The sequence below is a fragment of the Saccopteryx leptura genome, chromosome 6 (assembly GCF_036850995.1).
Source record: "Saccopteryx leptura isolate mSacLep1 chromosome 6, mSacLep1_pri_phased_curated, whole genome shotgun sequence".
In the NCBI taxonomy this organism is placed as follows: Eukaryota; Metazoa; Chordata; class Mammalia; order Chiroptera; family Emballonuridae; genus Saccopteryx; species Saccopteryx leptura.
In genome coordinates this window covers 37,630,746-37,654,531 of record NC_089508.1, presented here as the reverse complement: position 1 = coordinate 37,654,531, position 23,786 = coordinate 37,630,746, and the positions used below count along the sequence as shown (strand labels likewise).

Sequence of the window (23,786 nt, the reverse complement as noted above, 5' to 3'; positions counted from 1 at the left end):
TTCCACTGTGAGCACTTCCCAATTTGTACAGTTCATGAGTGACAGAATTCAAGCAGAAAAGTGAATGGTCACAATTTGGGGTTGTCAGTGCAGCTTAAAGTTAGGAGAGTAAATGTTTTGATATATAGAACCATAAACCTATATATGAATCTACCTCAAATCTTTATCTGTGACCTAAACTATGCATACACAGTATAAGACTACAAAGGAGCTCAAGTCTAGAAACGACCAGCAGGCTATCAGGCAGACAGATATTTCATACACACACTCCAAGGCTAGAAGACAAATTTCAGAGTTCAAGTTCTATCAAGTTAGAGAAGCTTGGTAAATTCTTTAAGATTTCATTTAAGCCACAGAAGGCCATGAATTAGGAGTAAGAAATAAGTCCTAGGATAAAAGTCTATGATCTGCCCTGGCCGGTTGGCTCAGCGGTAGAGCGTCCGCCTAGCGTGCGGAGGACCCGGGTTTGATTCCCGGCCAGGGCACACAGGAGAAGCGCCCATTTGCTTCTCCACCCCTCCGCCGCGCTTTCCTCTCTGTCTCTCTCTTCCCCTCCCGCAGCCAAGGCTCCATTGGAGCAAAGATGGCCCGGGCGCTGGGGATGGCTCTGTGGCCTCTGCCTCAGGTGCTAGAGTGGCTCTGGTCGCAACATGGCGACGCCCAGGATGGGCAGAGCATCGCCCCCTGGTGGGCAGAGCGTCGCCCCTGGTGGGCGTGCCGGGTGGATCCCGGTCGGGTGCATGCGGGAGTCTGTCTGACTGTCTCTCCCTGTTTCCAGCTTCAGAAAAGAAAAAAAAAAAAGTCTATGATCTGGCAGTAAGGTCAAAAACATAGAATATCTTCCCTGGCCAGTTGGCTCAGTGGATAGAGCATAGATATATAAATGTCCCAGGTTCAATTCCCAGTCAGGGTACACAAGAGAAGTGACCATTTGCTTCTCTCCCGCTTTCTCTTCCCCTTTTCTGCCCCCTCCCTTCCCACATCCAGTGGCTCGACTCATTCAAGCATGGGTCCCAGGTGCTGAGGATGGCTCAGTTGGTCCAAGGGTTGGCTTCAGATGCTAAAAATAGCTCACTTGATTCGAGTATTGGCTCCAGACAGGGATTGCTGGGTGGATCCCAGTCAGAGTGCATTTGGGAGTCTGTCTCACTATCTCCCCTCCTCTCAAAACAAAACAAAACAAAAATACATAGAATTCCCTCCTCGTCCCCCTCTGTCTCTCTCTCTCTCTCTTTAACACACACACACACACACACACACACACACACACACACACACAGAGCTAAAATCATGATCAAGGTTACCCACCAGCAATTTAACTACCTGCTAAAATAAAATGTAAAATGTAACTCTCTTCAGAGAACAATAATAAAATCCAAAGCCTCTACATTGTATCAATAAAATGTATAGTAACAAATAAAAATGATGAGGCAAGCAAAAAAGAAAGAGAGAACTGTGAAAATACTCAAGGAAAAACAAGCAATAGAAAGAAGGGTTGATATTGGGAATATATAAAAAAAAATTCATTGAACAAGTTTAACAGATTAAACCCTTAAAAATTTAAGGACAATTTAAAAATATATCAAAGAAAGTTATTGCAAACTGAAGAAAAAAGAGAAACAAATTAAAAAGATGTCCTTTGGGATAGTATCAAGCAGTCTAAATTATATATAGTTGAGTCTGAGGGGGGAAAGTGACAAGAATAAGGCACAAATGTAGTTTGGATAAATGAAGACAAAAATTTTTCCAAATACCATAAAAAATAACGCATAGCTCAGTAAACCTCAAGCAAGATAAATATAAACAAAGCCACAGTACAAAAATAACAGTAAAACTGCTGAAAATAAATGCAAGAAAAAAAGATACAAAGCCTCACATAAATGGTTAACTGATTGTTTACAAAGATTCCAAGGCAGTATAAAGAGCTGGGTTTCTTCTAAGTCTTTTCAATGAACTGTGCCCAAACAACTGAATATCCACATCAGCAAAAACTGAACTACGACCCCTACTTCACACACACACACACACACACACACACACACACACAATATTAATGGGTCATTGAACTAAATACAAAAATAAAAACTTAAAAGAAAACATAGGAGGAAATTTTACAACTTTGAGGGAGACAAAAATTTTTTAGATAAGACTCATATAGTAATCATCACAAAAGCAGGTGTGGATAAATACATTAGACATCATCAAAATTAAAATCAACTGCTCATTCCAAGACACTGTCAAAAATCAAAAATAAAAAAAATCCACCGATTAAGCAAAAATATTCACAATATTTATATCTGAGAAAGAATTCCTATCCAGAATATAGAAAAAATTCTTACAAAAGGACAAATGACCCAATTGACAAAATGGGCAAATGACTTGAAGACATTTCACAAAAGAAGATATACAGTGGCCAATAAGATGCTCACCATCACCACACATCAGAAAATAACTAAAAGCACAATAATATGATGTATCATTGTTCAGCCACTAGAGTAGTTATAAAGACTAACAATACAGGCCCTGGCTGGTTGACTCAGTGGTAGAGCATCAGCCTGGCATGCAGGAGTCCCAGCCAGGGCACACAGGAGAAGTGCCCATCTGCTTCTCCACCCCTCCTCCTCTCCTTCCTCTCTGTCTCTCTCTTCCCCTCCTGCAGCCAAGGCTCCATTGGAGCAAAGTTGGCCCGGGCGCTGAGGATAGCTCCATGGCCTCTGCCTCAGGCACTAGAATGGCTCTGGTTGCAACAGAGCAACGGCCCAGATGGGCAGAGCATCGCCCCCTGGTGGATCCTGGTTGGGCACATGTGGGAGTCTGACTGCCTCCCGTTTCCAACTTCAGAAAAATACAAAAAAAAAAAAAAAAAAAAAAAAAGAATAACAATACAAAATGTTGCTGAAAATATGGAACAACTCAAATTCTTTATAAAATGGCATGATCACTTTGGAAAATGATTTCTTACGAAGTTAAGTATCAACTCTGACCCAGAAATTTCACTCCTAGGCATTTACTCAAGTGAAATGAAAACGTGTTAACAAAAAGACTTGTAGAAAAATGTTCACATCAAATTTATTCATAGGAGCCAAAATTGAAAACAATGAAAAGGTCCATCAACAAGAGGATGGATTAAAACTTGTAGTATGTTCATATTCCTATTCAGAGGAACTTTCTAGGGAAGGTCTTTGTTCTCTATCTTTATAAAGGTCTAAGTTACACAAGTATATACATTTGTTAGAGCTTACTGAACGGTACACTTAAGATCTGTGTATTTTTACCTCATATAAATTATACCCCAAATTTAAAAGAAAACGAAGAAGACAAAGGACCAGAGAATCAGAAGTTTTAGGAAAACAGTGGCATTTGAGCTAAGCCTTAACTATAAGAATGGTGGCACCACCCTTTCTTGATACATAGGGTGTTTAGAGTAGAAAATAAAATGAGCTTATTTCCACAAAAATGATCCCTAAAGAATTAATTTCTCTATAAATACATAATATTTTCTTGTGTGCATAGCATCAATTATAAGTATTTGTAACATGATCACTAAAAATTAACTTCTTTCCCATCCTAGCCCAGGCCGGATCCTGGTCAGTTTACCTTCTCTGATCCCTATACTCCCACTTCATGATTAGGTAACTGTGGAAGTCTATTCAGCTAGCTACAGGGTCTCCCTGACTCAACTCACCCTGTTTCAGTCAATTTTCAGACTAATATTCACTTGGCCCCCTGAAGCCCTGCATCTATCATACTACTCTTCACTCAGATCAAGACTCTCAACCAGTTACCTTATCAAATCCTCTCCCAGGCTTACAAAGCCCTTTGAAATTCAACCTCCCCCTCCCTACCTACACAAACATATTTCTCATTGCTCCTAAAATCCATATTATTGCAGTTAGTCCGGTTTCCTCATTATGTCCCCAAAATATACTCACTCACGAGGCCCACTATCCACCCCTTTGCCTATCAAAACTTCCAAGAACCAGCTCAACTTTACCTTCACTGTGGCACATTCACTGAGTACCACTCAGCCCACATGCCTCTCTTGGCTACCACCATTTTTTATCTTACCCTCCAAAGAACAAACTTACCTTAAAAGTTGTCTGTTCTCATTGGTTCCATCTCCTCAGTTCCTGTTCACTCAACTCACTCCTTTCTAGCTTCTGTCCTCCTCACTCTAAGACACCCACAAGCACCAAGAACCTCTTCCCATCACCAAATCCAAAGGATGCTTTTCATTCATTTCACTTGACAATTCAGAAGCTTGATAAACATGCCTTCCTTAAAACTTTCTCAATCATTAGCTTTCATAGAACATTCCCTTATTTCTTTGAACACTTCTCCATTTCCATTACAGCCTCAATATTCTTTATCCAGTGAGTATATATAGAGGTCCACCACCTCAGCTCCTCCGTATACTTTCACCTGTCTTCATAAAGGCTCAGTAACTCAACATTTGATATCACCAAGCCAGACCTCAATAAATTCTAGATCTTGACGGCCAAGCTGTCCTCTCCTTTTAGATAATCATAAAGGTACCTCAGCATAACATATCCTTAACTTTCATTACCTTAAATCGGAGGCTTTCCCTGTGTTTCTTAGCTTAGAGAATGGGATAATTATTCATTTAATTACATAATATTTCTAATTAATCTTCAACATCTTTCTCATTACCCCTACAACTAATCCATTACCCAATCTTATTACTTTTATCTCTTAAAACTCTTTTCAAATATTTCCATTTCTCCAAATCCTCACCATCATCTTTTAAACCCAAGCTCCCATCATCTCTTCCCTGGACAACTCCAACAGCTATCTATATGGTTTTATTCCAACCCTCTCTGTGATTCCGTCAATGGATTGTCCTTACTGAAGCTAAACTGGTCTTTTCAAAATTCAACTTGGATCATATCCCCTCCCTGCTTTCACAATCATCAAGAGCTTATCACAGCTCTCAGAATGCCCTAATCTTTTCCATAACCTATAATAACCTCCAACTATGTCAAACCTCAGCTCTCATCATTTTGTCCCTTGCCCTGAGTAAGATAATAACCACATTAATTTTTCTCATATTCTTTAATAAGTGGCATGTTCTCTCTCACAGAAGAACCTTTTAACTTGCCTTTTTTTCTGGCTAAACACCATTCCTTTCCCTCCCTGTCTGGCTGACAATTACATTTATTTAGCTCTTAACTCAGTTGTTACATGCTCAGTAAATCTTTTTCTGACCTTCTGACCAGGTCACCTCCAATAACTTTAGACTTGATGTGGTTAGGGTTCCATGAGGTCAAGAAGATGGAATCCTTTATGAATATGATTAGTGCCTTTATAAGAGTCACAAAACAGCTTGTTTCTTCTGCTCTGATCTCCATCATATGAGGATACCATGAGAAGTCAGTATTCTGCAACGATGCAGAGGGTTCTCACCAGAGGGCTGACCACACCGGCACCCTGATCTCAGAATTCCAGCCTCCAGAATTGTGAGAGATAAATTTCTGTTGTTTAAAAGCCACCCAATTTATGGTCTTTTGTTAGAGCGGCCCAAATACACTAAGACAGTTATCACTGAATCTTCATGAAACTAGTTCTGATTTGTCCTTAGAGTTCTTAGCACATTAAAAGCCATGGGAAACAGAACTTTCCTTGAGGTCCAGACTGTTCCAGTCCTTGAAGATATTTACAAACATTTCACATCCAAATGTTTCTAATATACATGTTCCTGCAGAAGAGCCAAAGAATTGGGTCATTATCCCTACCAGGTGGTCATAACCCAGTACATTTTAGAACGGGTCGGGAACCTATGGCTCATGAGCCAGATGTGGCTCTTTTGATGGCTGCATCTGGCTCGCAGACAAATCTTTAATAAAAAAAATAATAACATTAAAAATATAAAACATTCTCATGTATTACAATCCATTCATTTCCTACCGCTCATGTTCATGGTTGCGGGTGGCTGGAGCCAATCACAGCTGTCCTCCGGGACAACACCAAATTTTTATTGGATAATGCCTAACGTACACAGATTGTTGTATGGCTCTCACGGAATTACATTTTAAAATATGTGGCGTTCATGGCTCTCTCAGCCAAAAAGTTTCCCGACTCCTGTTTTAGCTATATAGCCACAGGTGAGCAGATTCCTGAATAAAGATCTACAAGAGGCTGAGTCTTGAAAACATCTCATTATAATCTTTCAAGACCACGAAGTACCGTATTTCACCATGTATAAGACACTCCCATGTATAAGATGTACCTTAATTTGGAAGCCTAAAATTTGAAGGAAAAAAAAAAAGACAAGAACGAAAACGCGGAAATGCAAGTAAAAAATCTACAACCACTGTATAAGATGCACCCAGTTTTTAGACCCCAAATTTTTTGGAAAAGTGTACATCTTATACATGGGGAAATACGGTATACTGTACTTTCAGAGACAGACATGAAATACAACAAGTACTTTTCCCTCAAGGATTAGTAGGTTGAAAACTGAATCGCAGGTTCCTAGTTCAAAATGACCCACTAAAATTGTGTTTCCCAATTTTGACTGCATGTTCAATTGGGGTGGAGGTTGAAGAGCACTGGAGGGGCTGCCGGAGTTACTTATTACAGGCCCCGCCCCTCAATGATTGTCTTAACTGGGGCCTAGAGTGAGAGCCAGGCATTGGTATTTGTCTTTAAATCTTCTCAGGTGGTTCTTACAGAGTGGAGAAGCACTAATTTACTACTGCTATAATTCCTAAATTGTGGCAGCTTAAAAAAAATACAGATTGCTAAAGTCTAATGCAGATGGACCGAACAGACACCCTCAGGGTAGAACACAAAAATGCAACCATGGAGGAAAGTCTCACTCATGCTCAGCCAGGTTTGGAAAACTTGAATCTAGTGCCTTGCTACTCAAAGTGTGGACCAGTATCGCTGGGGAGTTTATGAGCAATGCAGAAGCTGGACCCGCCCCAGACCTAATGAATCTGAACCTGCATTTTAACAAGACTTTCAGATGATCCCCAAGTCCTTGAATACATTCATCTTGTGCATCCTCCCCTTCCCATTTATAGATGGGAAAACAGGCTAGGCCACTGAAGGGACTCAGAGATAGGAAAAGGATGTCTGGTTGAGGGAAAAAGAGAACCAGGCCTCATTGTCTAAGACTTTCTATTCGATCACATTGTATTTCAGAACTGCTGTCTAAGCTTTTGTTTTGCTATAACCTAGAGGTAGCACATCTTTTTTACAGTGCAATTTTTTTCAGACAATAAGAAAATAACTGCATTCAACCCAATACCCCTGCATATTAATCCCATTCCTAAAGGAGATCCTGTGCAAACCCTGAGGCCGATAATCTTGGCTGACAGAAATTTCTAGAAGAAAGTTTATGTTCAGTCAATGAAAAAAAAACATATAGAAGTATGTGAAAAGTTTCTTCCCTTTCTATAGCAATTACAAATTGCTATAGAAAAAAAAAATGTTTTCCTCTGAACTGCTACAACACTACCTATCTCTGACATGACTGGAAAGTGGTTTTTTGTCTTGTTTTTATGAGAACTGTGTATTCTAATTCAGAAATCTCATGGACATTAACAATCATGGAGGAGGTTAAGGCTCCCACTCCCCCTCCCACCCTCTCATCTTTTTTTTTTATATAAATGACCCTAGAGAGATATATTTCAGAACACAGGCACAGAGAAGTTTTAAGATATCTTAGGAAGTGCTACGTCACACAGAAGAGTTCTAGAGGACTCACTGACAGAGAGAAAAGACATGGAGTGGAGGTGTGGGGAGAAACCTCACAAAGAGAAGCCGAAACATTGAACCAAACACTTTCACTAATTTATACTTTTCTCAAGGTCTAGGGCTGCTTCTGAGCAAAGTCAACAGGATTTTCCCTCTGAATATATTCACGCAGCTCTACCTCTGGGGAAGCACACCAGCCAGATATCATCATTCTTATTCTGAAAACCCGAAAACCCTGGCACAGAGCTCCTGCAGCGGAGGTGAAGTGCAGGTGGAACTGAAATCCAGACTCAGGGCTAGTTCAAGCTTCTCTCCCAGATCACCGGTCCTCCATGAAGAAAGGTGCAGGTGTTTGCAGCTCCAAGTCACCCCAACCTCCACAGCCCTCTGATGCAGAGAGCCAAATGACGCACATTCTAAAAATCAGTGACCAAAAAGGGAACTTTGAAGCTTAAAAGCACCACAGTCAAATCTACGTAGCAATAACCACTAACAGTTTCTAAAGACATTGGTTGAAGAAGGCATGTCGACAATGCTGATTGTCAAATGTTCATTATCAAGTTAGGTTTTGGTTTGGGATTTAGGTCTTCCCAATTTACTTTGTTTCTCATCCAAATCAGGCTCTTAGTAAAATCCGAAGCTACATGTTTCTAATCCACAAGCACGGACTGACTAGGCTAATTGCCTGGCCTGGGATACTCTTCTCTGAATGTCTCTAAGTAGGTAGAGGACAGAAATCACCTCTGTTCACAGTCACACTGAGCTCCTTTTGGTTTCATTCTTCTTCACCTCAAGGGAAGGAAAGGGAACTAGGGGACAGAGTGATAATGCAGCTCATCTCAAGGGTGTCACTCCAATCTGGCTGTCTTCCAGTTCTTCCCATCTCAGGGACATCTTTCCTATCTCTATCTACACCCAGATGCTTGAATCAAAATCCTGAAAGTCATCCTCATAGTTCTTCATTCATGCCACCCAATGCATCACTAAACCCTAAGGATTCTCCCAAGGAAACATGTCAGATGCACTCACTTCTCTTTGTGTCTACTGCTACCATCCCAGACCATGCCACCATTGTCTCTTGCCTAGACTGTTGTCGTAGTCTCCTAATCAGTCCCATAATATCATTCTTTTTTCCAACAGTCCAGCTTGTCATTACACAACAGGTAACCCTTATGTCAGATCTGTCCACTGCACTGAACATAATGCAAAACTCTGGCCCTGAATAGCCAGACCCCTAACTGTCTCTCTCCACCCTCGCTCCCCACCTCACTCTGTTTTTGTCAATGCAATCCAACAGCACCAGCCTTTAAGCTTCACAAACTTAGCCATTTTCTCTTTCTCTCCTTAGAACTGTTCACATGTTTTCTCATTGCCTGAAATAGTCTTCTGTCCACTTACCATCTAGTTACTTCTTACTTTAGGTCTCAGCAGTACTTTATATAGAATGGCCTTCCCTGATACCATCTCCCAATCTAAATTAGTCCCTGTTATATTGATACTTAATCACAGCACCCTTCCCTTTCCTTCAAAATGCTTACCACAATTTGTAATTATATATTTCATATGAGTTTTTTTTAATGCTTTTCTCCCTACCAGATACCCAAGTTTCATGAGGTCAGGGACCATGTCTTTTTGTTCATCACTGTATATCCTCAAATGTTTAAGTGGTCAAATCAAATATAAAAATTCTGATTCCTATTTAAAATCATACAGCAATGAATAATTATTAAAGCAATGCTATACATTGTTAAGAATGTAGATTGTCAAGAACTGTGCTAGGTATTTTTCTTCAAAGAACTGACAATTCTGTAAGAAAAAAAGAAAGGAAGGAAGGAAGGAAGGAAGGAAGGAAGGAAGGAAGGAAGGAAGGAAGGAAGGAAGGAAGGAAGGAAGGAAGGAAGGAAGGAAGGGAGGGAAGGAGGGAGGGAGGGAAGGAAGGAGGGAGAAAGAAAGAGAGAGAGAAAGGAAGGAAGGAAGGAAGGAAGGAAGGAAGGAAGGAAGGAAGGAAGGAAGGAAGGAAGGAAGGGAGGGAGGGAGGGAGGGAGGGAGGGAGGGAGGGAGGAAGGAAGGAAGGAAGGAAGGAAGGAAAGAAAGAAAGAAAAAGAAAGAAAGAAAGAAAGAAAGAAAGAAAGAAAGAAAGAAAGAAAGAAAGAAAGAAAGAAAGAAAGAGAGAAAGAAAGGTATTTCTAAGCAGATTTCCCTACACTCTAAAAACTTGTGAATTTAAATTATGGAATATATATTATTTTTTAAACTTGTCTTCTGGGTGAGCTATATCTATAGATATATTTAAGTTTCATAGACCAGTAACAACAAAACAATTCCTGAATCACATATAACACATTTTATTTGGGTTAAATAAAGTTCTAGGACAGATGGCTAAACAAAAGCATAAATAATTTATAGGTCATGCCCACATCCACAATGTTGATTTCTGATAGATGCAGTGCCCACTTCTACTATATCAGGAACAGAATAAAAGGCTGATATCTTTTCTGTCTTTATAATGCACCTTTATCTATAGTTCTATAAGGGAATATATCTTTAAAATGTGGGGTGGGGATACATGTTGTACCTTTCAAAATAAGACTAATCATTATATAATAATTTTGGCAACATTAAGCAGACCATCACTGTGGGAGTTTGAAATAGTAAAAAAAAAATCCTGTTAATTTATTCAAATTTGTTCAGCTGTCATCAAAGTTAAAAATATGCCTCCATGTTTCATCTCCTTCTAGATCAAAGGCACGTTTTTAAGTTTCTGTGTTTCTTTGATGGCATTCTTTTCCCAACTAGCCAAAGTGATTTAGAATGCATAAGATAACTTCATATTTCTGAAATTGTAGTGGTAGAAATAATAGCAATTTTGTTATAGAAATATTTCTACACACACAAAAAAAAAATGTGCTCAATAATTTCAAGTTTCTACTTTTAATAGTTTGTGTTTTATTTATAAGAAAATGGGTTTCTAAAAACAACACTGGTCAGAATCATTAAAAGGAAAATATGACCACAATAACAGCCTACAGGCTTCAGAGTCTCAAAATACAACAAAAAAAAACCTTCGCTAGAATACAGATCATGACAATTTGCTACTGGATTTTACTACAATAAGATTTCTTAAAATATCTAAAGACCTCCACTAATTATATATCACTAATTATATAATCTTGGATAAAAGCTAAATCAGTCAAGATGTGTTCATCAGGGGGGAAAATATTACATATTTAATGATGCAGCATAACTTTTCAATCCTGAGAATAAACAAACCTTGTTTTTGCAAATGAATTTTGTCTGTTCTGAAGGGATTATATACTTTCTTTGAAGTTAACCTTTTAAGGCAATTGGAGACTAATGACAAGAAACGAATGAAGAATTTCAATTAAAAGACTAGTCTAACCTGCACACCTGTTAGAAAAACAAGCAAGGCTTTTCTGAATGCATTTAGAATCTAATTAATTTTCTAAAGCTTTGTCCTATTTTTTTTTTTTAATATCCACTATCTATGCACTAGGAGCTAATTGTTCAAGGGAAAGATACAGATCACAAATTCATTAATTTCTTTCCTTCAGCCAGTTACAAAAAGAGGCTGACATCTCTGACTTCTTTGTCTTCTCCCAGCACTGCCAGGTATGGAGGTGAAGAGAACATGTTTCTTTGGCTTTAACTAGTAGTCTTTTGTTGAGGAGAGAACTAGTGTCTGTTTGTTTTTGGTTTTTGTTTTTCTCCAACAAAAATAAGCCCTGGGTAAAGTGAATCCAAATGCATTTAAGCTCAGATCCACGAGTTTAGGAAAATCTCAAGCCTTAATACTTTTGCTTTATTCAGATTTTGAAAAAGAAAGAAAACCTACCCAACCTTACCTTATTTAGAGAGAATAGAAAAAGTTGAATATTTATTGAGCCCTTACTATGATGAGGCAGATCCTCTATGTCTGTGCTATGGCTGAATTTTTCCAGCAACCCTGCAGGCTAGTTATTATAATCCTGGAGAGTCCTAGTGGGTCACTGCAGTTAAAGGGTCAAGCCAGGACAGAAGTCTGTGTCATCAAGATGGAAATGCCTTTGCTCTCTTGAGAGCACTGTTCTCTGAGCTTGGAAATGCTCCCACAGAGTTCCAGAAAGATTACTAGTTACCTTGACCGTGGTTGCTCAAGTAGACAGAGAGACTACTCTAGGAATGAATAGGAGAATGTATTACACCTTTCAGCCCCCATCCTCAGAGGAGATATTTTATTTCCAAGTCCAACTCTTCTTTCCACCTGTAATTCTTTCTTTGGTTCATCATATTTATATACACTGGCTTGTATATGATGTCGGTTATGGACATGTTTCATGCTCTGATATGAGTCAGTATAGTGAATGGGCAAAAATTCACTCTGCACACAGCACTTGTGCATGGTAAAAAGAAGTGCATGGCATGGATGCTTGGCCTATGGTGGCACAGTGGATAGAGCATCAACCTGGAATGCTGAGGTATCTGGTTTCAGACCCTGGGCTTGCCGGGTCAAGGCATTTACGACAAGCAATCAATGAACAACTAAAGTGAAGCAACTATGAGTTGATAATTCTCATTTCTTCCCAAATTCTCTCTCCTTTCTCTAGAACATCTTTAACAAATAAAATCATTTTTAAAAAAAAGAAATAAAAAGAAGTACATGACAAAACTCCTATTCTTAAGGGTCGGTGGTTGGTAATTATACCTCAATACCTTTTACATAAGTGAAAAAATATCAAAATAACTAAGTCTTTTTGAAGCCAAAGCCAGTGATAAATTCAGTTCTGGCCACGTTGAGTTTTAGACAACTTATGAAAGGTATAAGAAGAGAGAAATTGTACAGGCCATTGGCAACACAGACTGGAGCACAGAAGACAGAGCAAGCACAGAGGACAAACGTGCTCTGAAAAGGAGGGTGAAGATGTAATAAAGACAGCTAAAGGCTAAACCTGAATGACTCTTCACTCTTCAGAAGGGAGGAGAGGAAAAGATAGGAGGGGAGAGAGGGGAGAAGAGGGAAAACAGAATAGTAAGAGAACCCAGGAAAAAGGGCAAGGAGAAAGTGAAAAGACATGATATCCAAAAGATGAGCATGGATGTGAGAGGGCAGGGGAGCAGTCTCAATCCCAGCAAAGCCAGAAAAATATGGATTCACATGAATGTTCACTGTATGCAACCTTCTAGGAAGCTTCAACATCATGGTATAAACAGAAATCGCTTGAAAACAGATGCAAAAGGAAATGATGACCAAGAATTAAAGGCATCGAATATAGGTGGTATGTTCAAAGATTTAAACATCTAAATGATGATAATAACTAATAGCACTGATACAGATACTGATTCTTATGTGCTAGACACTGTTCTTAGCACTTTGCACATATTACCTCATTCAATCCTCACTCCAACACCATCAGCTAGGCACTTTTATTACTTGCACATTATAGAAGAGAAAACTAGGTACAGATAAGTAAGTCTCAGGGCTTGTAAGTATCAGAGTCAGGATTCAAATGCAAACCTCCAGAACCTACTATGGCTCTTAACCAATGGGTACACTGCCTGTACATAAAAAGAAAAGAGAAAAAGAAAGAAAGAAAGAAAGAAAGAAAGAAAGAAAGAAAGAAAGAAAGAAAGAAAGAAAGAAAGAAAGAAAGAAAGTGGGAAGGAAGAAAGGAAGAGAAACATAATTTTTAGATTGCATTACCAATGTTTAGATCAGTGCCTAGCACACAGTTGGCATGCAATAAATTTTTGTTGAATTAATGAATAACTAGAAAGAGTATGAGGATCAAGCAAAAGGACAGGAGTTGTTTTTAAGGGACTTTATTCTCAGACTATTTAAGTTGGCACTGAAAAACTCCTCTGTTCTCATATCTTTATTATATGCGGCTTAAGTGTCTGTCGCCGGTAGCTTATTGGTTGCTTGCATAACTGTACTAGCCAATGGGGTGAAGTTGCCACGGCTGAACGCAAATTGAGCGGGTCAGGGGAAAGGTGAACATTTGTTTGCATTGGCAATCATCTGTTTTACATAAAAACTACGTCTTAACGTAATTTCTTTTAAGAATGCCTCCTAGAAAATACAGCACTGAAGAGGAGAGAAAAGGAGCTAAAGCTGCACAAAGACGGCTTTCTCGACAAAAAGAAACCACTGAGCAGAGAAAGACAGGCTTGCTTCAGTTGCAGAGCAAATGCGTCTTTCTCGGCAAAATGAGACTGATGAGCATAGAGAAACAAGGCTTGCCTCAGATGCAAGACAAAAAAGCCTGTCTCGACAAAATGAGTCCCTTGAACAAAGGCAGGAGAGAAATGCAAAAAAACGACAGAGTAATGCTGACTGAAACGCAAAAAGGATTAAAACAGTTTCAAACGGAGAAACTTTAATTTTTGAACATTCCTCTGGTGACATGAATATTAAATGTGAACACTGTCAGTCCTTAAACTTCAAGTTAGAAACTAACTGATTTGACCGTGGCAAGAAAGGATTTTCTCAATGTTGCAAGTATGGAAACATTGTAGTTCCACTAATTGAGAATTATCCACCACTCTTGAATAAATTATTGACTAATCAGCATCCAAATAGCAAACAGTACATGAATAGCATTCGATCCATTAATAGTTCATTTGCTTTTGCGTCCATGGGAAACAAACCAATTGACTTGCCTGGACCAGGACTTTATTGCTTTTGACTTCATGGTCAAGTTTATCATCAAACTGGAACTTTGCATCCTTCAATTGAAAAATAATGTCATAATGGCTAAGTCTTTGACTGGCTCCTCTAAAGGTGAAATACATGTCATTCCAAGAATTGATTTGGCTCCATCTCAAACAGGGTTGCCATTTCAATTGAGACATAGACAATTTCCTGTAAAACTTGCCTTTGCTATGACCATCAATAAGTCTCAGGGCCAAACGCTTAAGCGTGTTGGCATTTTTTTACCTGAGCCTGCATTTGGACACGGTCAACTTTATGTTGCCTGTTCAAGAGTTCATGAAAGAACAGATGTAAAATTAAAAATAATTGATGGTCCTCTGCAAGGCGAGCTTAAAAATGATGGAAAGATCTACACAAGAAATGTTGTGTACAAAGAGATCTTTGACATGTGAATAACATTTTATTATTTAAATCACCTTTATTTATTGAGCTAGTGGTGGCTCTTAAGAAATGTACCGCCAGTGGTTTCCTTCATTGCACTCTACTTTAAGCAATTAAGCAAGTAGAAAGGGGAAACCCCGTGGGGCACTAAGCAAAGGGGCATCCTCACCGCCTGCCCTGGGTAATTCAGTTTGAATTAGCAGACACCTTTGCACAAATCATTTTAATTACAATTTATAATATCTAGAACAGCGGTCATTTCGTATGACCGCCGGGCTTTCTAGTATATATATATGCCTGCAGACATAAAAGACTTACAAAGAAGATCAGGATAAAGGTTAACTTTTCCCCTCAATCGAGTGAGTTGTCTGACATTCAGTTAAACTTGGTGATCTGAAGCTGGCCCTGCAGTCTCTAAATAGCCAAAAATCCATTTTCTTTCTTCCACTGGATAGAGTATAGGATGGTAAGCTGTTCCTCAAGACAAAACACTCAGAAGACACTTAACCTGGTATGGATCAGTTCTCAATGATAAAATTTACCATCAAAAACTAACTGCTAAATTGTTTTAGAAAGTAAATTAGAATATACAAATTTTGAAACAGTTCTTTCTTGCATAAAATTATCAAGGTTTTAAGCCCTTGGAGATTTGAAAAAAAGTGATAGAAACTATTTCAGTTGGAAATGAAGATGAGCATGAGGTCACTTACACATTCACCTCATGAGAACCATCTGATTGGCCCTATACAGTGCTATTTTTATGTTTAAATGTACTCATTGCTTGAATATTTTCAACTATGCAATTACATTTACAAGCCTACTTAATGGATTTAATCAGCATTGTTTTGGGGGCAAGTTAATTATGGACTTAATTAATGTAGGAGACAAAAATCAAAAAGTATTTACTTAACTAGTGCTTAGTGCTATGAGCTCTTCACGGTAGAGGATATAAAGTATGGGCAAGGTGTGGCCCATAGCTTTACAGAGCTTAGTTTCTATTCAACATTTTCATGACTTCCCAGATATATGTCATTACCCTTAGAAACTGCTATGATTGTGCACTTAAGCTCAGATCTCAAATCTCTAATCTCTTGAAATCAATAGGACTTCGTACACAGTACCACTTAATTTATCTCATGGGAACAGATCCCCCCCCAAAAAAATTCATTTCAATAAAAATTTCAAATAGCTTTTCAACCATTTTTTCTAGCTAAATGTCTCTGCTCCTTAATTTTCCTATTTCCATGTGAAAACTGTATATATCACAAAACTATCTAGAATGTACATAAGTGTCTTTTTAGTTTAAGAGTAACTGACTGACTAGGCAGTGGCGCAGTGGATAGAGCATCAGCCTGGGACACTGAAGACCCAGGTTCGAAACCTTGAGGTCACCAGATTGACTGTGGACTCATCCACCTTGAACACGGACTCACTAGCTTGAGCACAGAGTTGCTGTCTTGAGAGTGAGATCATAGACATGACCCCATGGTCACTGGCTTGAGCCCAAAGATCAATGGCTTAATGCCCAAGGTCACTGGCTCGAGCAAGGGGTCACTGGCTCAGCTGGACCCCCCCCACGCCTCCAGTCAAGGCACATGTGAGAAAGCAATCAATGAACAACTAAGGTGCCACAACTACAAGTTGATGCTTCTCATCTCTCTCCCTTCCTGTCTATCTGTCCCTATCTGTCCCTCTCTCTCTTGCTCTCTCTCACACGTGAAAAAAAAAAAGTAACCACATAAAATCAAATGCTAAAACAATGTCAAAAATACATGATTTATGAGATTATATTATTACTGCCCTTATTTAATTAAATATTTTTCAAGACTAAACCTTTCCAATATTAATTTCTACATTATATAAAATAAAGATATTTAAATAATTCTTTTTACGTATTCCTCAATGATGAAGAGGAGCCATGCCATACATACATTAAGTTAGAGTATTTGGTGGAATATGCTGAGGGTTTTTTCAACTTCACTAAGGCACAATTTACAAATAAAAACTGTATATATTTAAGGTGTACAACTTGATGGTTTGATGTATGTATATGCTGTGAAATGATTATCACAATCAAGCTGATTATTTTACCTCATATCGTTACCATTTTCTTCCTGCTGTGTGTGCATGACAAGGACATAAGATGGAACTGTTTAAAATTCTACTCTGAAACTGGTAAGAGGAAATATCTTATAAATATCCATTAGTGGACATCAAAACTACCTCCTTTAACCTCACTTTCCACAATTGCCGCTGGTTTTTGGTCGTGACTTGTTATCTATGTTTTTTTTTAATTTCACGACAGCTCTTTTATTCATAAAAGTACTATATGGCATATTTTCATTTTCCATTAAAACTAATTTTGTTTAGGACATTTCAAATTATATCTCAATATGTGTTTTCTAACCCTCCCAAAAGGGAATATAAAATCCGTAAAACCAAGATTCAAACTTACTGATTACTAGAAAACGATACCTCATAAAGTAATAGTACCTCCAATCATATTTTGGGGGTAGCTTAATAAGTTTGGAGAATTTTGAAGAATATTTGTTTTAGCCCTGTATTTTATTTTAAAAGTTTGGATAATATCAAAATACTGGAATTGTATTCTAGGTAGGTAACCATAAATCTGTGAACTGTCTGTCAATAAACTCAAATCACTGTCATGAACCGATTATACTTCACCAATTTATTATTATATCAAGACATATGCTAAAGGACAAATTTTATTGAAGTATATATATTCATCCTTCCTATGTGAACATTATATGGCATTTTCCTTATATTTCATATATAGTACCACCACACTGAAATGATTTATTATAATAAAATTTTGTTAATCTGTTAAAGTAAATGTCTTACTAATCTAAAAATTTCTTTAAATTTATTCCTTTAGATAAACTGTTTTTATTAATACCCATTCATTTAATCACAAAATGTAGGTCATCATCCACTAAAGATTGTAATGATTAAAAGAAATAAATACCTTCTTTAGTTTTATTTCCTATGTCCTACATTTAAATATTTTCTTCCAAGAGTAATAAACTACATTCATTTTAACCTCCAACCAAACAAACTTGAGGAAAAAAGAGAGAAAATAGAAGAAGAAAAAAGATTAACTACTTGGTTCACCTGTGACAGAACTTATAGTGACCTCTTGTGGTAAATCCTAAGTATAGCGCTTCAAAGAACAACACACAACCTCTTCCTGGGCCAGACACTGAAGATCATGGAAGCGTTATTTGTCCATGCTAGCAAACAGCTGTTATTAACAATGAAAGTCAAAGATGAATATTGACTAAACTAAAGGATCTATTTTTGGAAATATAATCAGCTGCTGTTAATGAATAATGATAGCTGCTTTCTTCTATCAAAAAAGATTGTCTTTTATGGTTCTGTTAGCAGGGCAGTTAAAAGATAGCTAGGTAGGTGGATTTCATACACACCCTACTTCTGAAATTCAGCAAAAGATAGACCAAGAGGGCAAGTCCAATGAGACACGAGGTATCTGGGATAAATATCTCTCTAGTCAGGAAAGTACTGCATTTGTTATATAATGTAGTGTGGGCTCTTAAGCAAGATACAATCTTCCGGCTTACTTATAAACATAATTTAGGATGTTATCAGTATAATTTCAACCTCTGTGATATTTTAATAGTGAAGGTGACACATTGGTAAACCAATGCTTCTAAAACACTATGTATTTTTATGAATATTTCTGGAGTAGTGGTTTAGTTGTTAAGGAAAATCTTTCAAGGAAAAAATACCCAGAAATGTATACCCAAAATGCCCATTTCTTCATCATTTCTTATACATTGCATAATATTTAGAAGTTATTATTCCCATTTTTTGTTTTGTTTTAAAATTACTAGTTTCTCTAGTTCCTCTCTTACCAGCTTTCCTTAAGAACTTTTTTTTATAAATATTAATGATAGCAAAAAAATAATTTTGGATATTCCTATAAATAAAAGATAACAGTAAAAAAAAGTGCAAAGTGCTTGTATAACCTGGGCATGTCAAGAAAAATAGAAATTGAGTATATTGAACTTCTTCTCTTGAAAGTTAAGTGGTCCATAAAATTCTACCTCCTCTGTCTTCTTTCCTGAACCCCTTTTTTCTCTAAAGAGAAAAAATATTTCTAATTTCTCATGATGTTTAAAATATTAAAGAGCAATACTTAATTTCTAATAAAAATACATTATTTTCGAAGTTATGATTTTTTAAAAATAGCAAACTAATTTACTGTCGCCCAAAATAGTGTCACCAAAACTGCCTATCTGTCAAGAAATCAAAGACAACATCTGAATAAAATGTGCTGCCCAAAGACATAATCAGATTGAAGGCCTTGGAAATAATTTGTTTTGTTTTTTGAATCTAAAATTTTACCTAAAAGTACTAGAAACTGTTGCTTTATTTCAGTGATTTCCCCTTTACCCACAAGTTTACTGCTCCTTACAACCCAATATATGTGGATAAAGAACTTGCATAAATAATTGAAATTTAAATAAGGGATGAAGGCCTAGTAATGTTCCAGATACAGATTCCATCAATAAGCACTTTGGGCCAGAGACCAACTATGAGACATTGCACAGGTGTAATGAACTCTCCACATAGTTCCCAAACTTTTCCTACCTAACAACTTATTCCTGCTAAGCCAAAAGCATATTTAAACCTTGCTATTTATACTTTTGACCTTTACAACTTCTTGGGAGTAGTAATATGCTCTCTATCCCTACTAGAATCACATACCAAGAATTACTATAATTCCTTTTATTTGTCTAAAATGATCTTGTCTTTTATCTTAAAACTAAAAGAAGGAATTCCCTACTTCTAATATTTTGAGATTTGTCTATAAAGTACGTGTGTATCCATCCTATTCAATGGCCCTCATTTTTTTATTTTATACACTTTGAATCACCAGTAATAATTTGAAATGCCTTCCCATAACAGACTGAGTCAACTAAATAAGAAAAAATTTTTTAAAAACCCATCCCAGGAGGTGGGAAATAAAAGCAAATAGGCTCTAGTGCTACTCCAGGGCACAGAATATAGCACCATTATTCTGGGAAATTGCGACTGCAGAGTTTGGAATTTTATTAGGAATGCCTCACGTTTGAAAGCTATACCCAAATATTCCACACTTCTTGCTCTTTGCTTCTGCATCATCACGAAGTTCTCTGACGGATTTCTAATTGGCTGAGATTTCAGCTCATTAGAGATAGCCATGGATAAATAAGTGCCTCATGTTTTGTTTTTTCTTTGTGTGTTTCCCTTTCATGTCTAATCTCCCTCTCCCTCTCTCTCCCTCTCGCTCTCTCTCTCTTCCCCTTCCAGCCTCCCTCTATATTTCTGTTACTTTCTACATCTCTCTCTGTATATGAGAGAGAGAAAGAGAGTTTTCTTCTGTATCTGTCTTTGTATCAAGGTGGATGCTGGTCTATATGTTTATCTGTTTGCATCTCCATATATATGATTCTCTTTCATCTGACTCTCACCAACAGATCTGGTCTTTTCATACGAAGGACATGATATTGTATCAAAAAGAGAAGCGTGTCGTGAGGTAAAGGTAAATAGGCAATCCCAGCCTCTCTCTCCAATTCTTAAATCTATCGGAAGTGCTTCATCCTTTTCTTTCTTTTTCCACTAAACCTCTACCAAACACTTTACTTTCAGTGTTGTTAATGAATAATGAAATCTTCACTGTGACAAACTTGATCTGCCTATGAGAATTCTGAAGGAAATTTTCTCTGTTAATCTCAATTAAACAATATCTCAAAATAAATGTATCTATTTCTCTGCCAAATCATATAGAAATGGCATGGCTATGTGATGTGTAGACTAATTCAGTACTGTAATTCTCATTTTCCAGGGTCCTTCCTGTAAAAGCAGTACTGAGACTTTTCAGTATTTATTACATACACATGCACATATATTTGCCTCAAGTATCTAAAACATTTCAAAGTTCACAGGTTTTGAGTAGAAAGTGGTATTAAAAGATAGCCTTAAGCAATTGGAGGTGGTATGTTAAATGCCAAACAGATACGTTTTCATTTGCACTTGGTGTTTCCCATGGAAAGAAACATTAAACCAATGAAGCAGTTATGAACATGACGTATGAAAAGGATAGAACATTCACTAATTTGGATGGAAGATGTAAAATGGAGGCAACAGAAGCAGGTATTTCTAAGCCACACAGGTTAAGTCTTCATTTCATGGTATATCTGAAATAAAAGGTAATCTAAAGACTGGATATAGTTCCAGCCTGTATAAGAAATTTCAGCCAAAGATGCTGTATTAGAAAACTTCAGTCAAGGCATTGTCATCTCCTTCCTGGTTACTCTGCAGAGCAACCAAGAGCCTATGGGTCTTCTCCTCTGCTCTGAAAAGTCCTCTTACAGACCAAATTACCAGGAGTGCAATTAACTCAAGAAGATGAGAAAGCTGAAATAAGACTTTCATATCTTTAAATTTCCCAAACTCATCGGTTGAACAGCAGTATCTCCTTGTACATTAGCTCTTGAATAATATTAGCATAAGAAGGTTTCTACCATCAAAAATGTATATTTTATATCTTCATAAAAAATCAAAAACACATTTGAAATAACACTGGAATGGTTAAAAATAGTATTGGGTTTTTTAATTAGATCAGGCCTATTAGCTATTTTTTTTTTTTAACCCAAAAAGTCTGCTCTAGACTTGTATAGTACCAGGTATTGGCCAGAGTGGAAGAAATAAAGTCACACATCAGAGCTTTATGAAAAATAGCTTGGGAAATCTAAATACGTATATGCCCCAAACCATGGGAAATATGTGCAAGCCTAGTTTTAGAAGAGATAATATAAGAATTAATACAGTCTAATCTACCAATCAGGGAAAGCATAATTATATTTAATTATTTATGCTCACTTGAGTGTGCTTCAGTCTTGCCCACTAGGTAGGGAACTTCTTGAGAACAGAAGTATCTCAATCATTTTTTTAACCAAAGGATCCCAGAGAGCATCTGTTGTATAAGGCACCCCCCAAAATATTGTTTTAATGAATAAATAAACAATTCTGGAACTGCAGAGAGTATTTCAATTGCTTTGGTCCAAGCTCCACTGTAATCGATATACAGAAATGCCTCTATCATAATTCTCCAAGCAAGGGATCTCAGAATAACAGGCCTTGAAAGAAAAAAGGAAAAAAAAACCTTTAAAGAATACTTTACATATTTTCCTTATAAACTGAAAATTATATAAAAAGAATTTGAAACAAGTGGAAGATATAGAGATGTCCATAAAATGCAAGGTTTATAAGGTTTTTAAAATGTGAACTATATAACCACCCCCATTCAGAATATCTTGGAGGCTCTGAATGCATAAATGGATGGTATTTTAAAGACACTTCAAGGCAAGAAAACCTTCACATCATTATCAAGGTAAAATGGCATTTTTAAAATTCTTTCTCTGGTTACTTTAAAAATACAGAAGCTCTTGCTTCTCTTCTACGTTTCCCTGTTTAAGTCAAATCAAGTATGATACAAATTACTATAGGCCAATGTACAGTTTAAAAGAAGAAGAAGAAAGAAACTTTCCACATATATTTGAGCATAGTAATTGCCTTCCCATTTTTTCAAGTGCCCTCTTCATCAGGTTCAACCTCAATGACTCTCCCTAGCACAAGACTCCCTTGAGCGGTGCCCATTGGGCCCAAAAACCAATCCAGAGATTAAATCTTATTAAGTAGCCACTTTTGCAGTCATTCCCAACTTGAAGGAAACCCTTGCACTGAGATTAACTAAACTCTAAGAATTTGTTCAGTTTCTACAACCTACTTTGGGGGGAAAAAAAGTGGAAAGAGAATGAAGAAAAATAACCCTCACATAACCCTCACCAAACCGAAACTCAACTCTATTCTGCAGAAGTACCTACATACACCCTTTCCGCTCCCCTTAGCTTCGACCTGATCCTGGCTCTGGACAGGTGGGAGGCGGGCGAGTACGTCGTGAGGAGGGTATGCAACTAACTTTCCACCATCAGCTCATTCCCACTCCCCACCCCAAATCAGGTCCAGCTAGTTACTGAAGCCACCAGGTAAGGCTGTCGGCGTCCCCCGCCCCCTTTGGGAGAGGGATGGGATGGGGAGGATGGGGGGACGCAAGTGGGCAGGATCGAAGTGGGGTTGGTTTGAACTGCAACTCTTCTTACCGCTGGAGCGCCTGACGATGTTCTCCAAAAACGTGTTCTGCGGTGCCACCAGCCCTCTCTTGCCCCCCGGCATCCTGGGTTTGGAGAGCGGCGGCCAGGATCCGCGGCGGGGGAGGGGGGGATGCAGGAAGAGAAGGTGGAGGAAGAGGAGGCAAAGGTGGAGGAGAAGATGCAGCCGAGAGAAGAGGGGGCGCGGCGGCGGCGACGGGGTCCCCTGACTGTGTCTCCAGCCCGACGCGGATGAGCAGCTCTGGGGAGGAGAACCAGGCAGTTCATGGTAGTAGCGCTCCCCCGGCCGCCGCTGCCCAGACTGTGGCGGTGCCGCACACGGGGCTCGGGAACTGCAGGCTCCGCGGGACCCAGTGCGCCTGCGCCGCCCCCGCTGTGGCTGTCCCGCCGGTGCCGCCGCTCCAGCTGCTGCCGAGGCTGCCGCCGCGGTGGCCGTCGCCCGGGCGCGCGCTCAGCATGGCTCCCCCTGCCCCGCGCCCCGGGGCCGGCGGAGCGGGGAGAGCCGACTCCGGCGCCTGTCTGCCAGCCCCTCTCCGCTCGCCCCGGCCCCCTCCGCCCGCGCGGCCGGAGCCCAACTTGTGCGAGGCTGTGCGCCTCGGGTCCGCTCCTCTCTCCCGGGAGATGGGGGCGAGTGCTCGCCGTCCCGCGGGGCCGTGGAGTCGGAGAGGAAGTGGGAGAAGCAGGCGGGATGCCAGAGAGGGCGCCTGGCAACCGGAGGGATCGCAGCTCAGTTTCTCCCGCCCGGGTCCCGAGCCCCCAAAGCGCCTGCTCGGTGGGAG

At 38.8% G+C, this 23,786-nt stretch overlaps 1 protein-coding gene across 1 annotated transcript in view; it reads right to left on the bottom strand.

Moving 5' to 3' along the window:
- The window catches only part of KCNH5 (potassium voltage-gated channel subfamily H member 5), a 314,219-nt gene extending 290,733 nt beyond the window's left edge, over nt 1-23,486 (bottom strand). Inside the window, exon 1 of the mRNA XM_066342396.1 lies at nt 22,999-23,486. Within this exon, the coding sequence (XP_066198493.1) occupies nt 22,999-23,071 (73 nt within the window). The 5' untranslated portion in view covers nt 23,072-23,486. The remainder of the gene's footprint in view (nt 1-22,998) is intronic.
- Nucleotides 23,487-23,786: the final 300 nt, after the last annotated feature.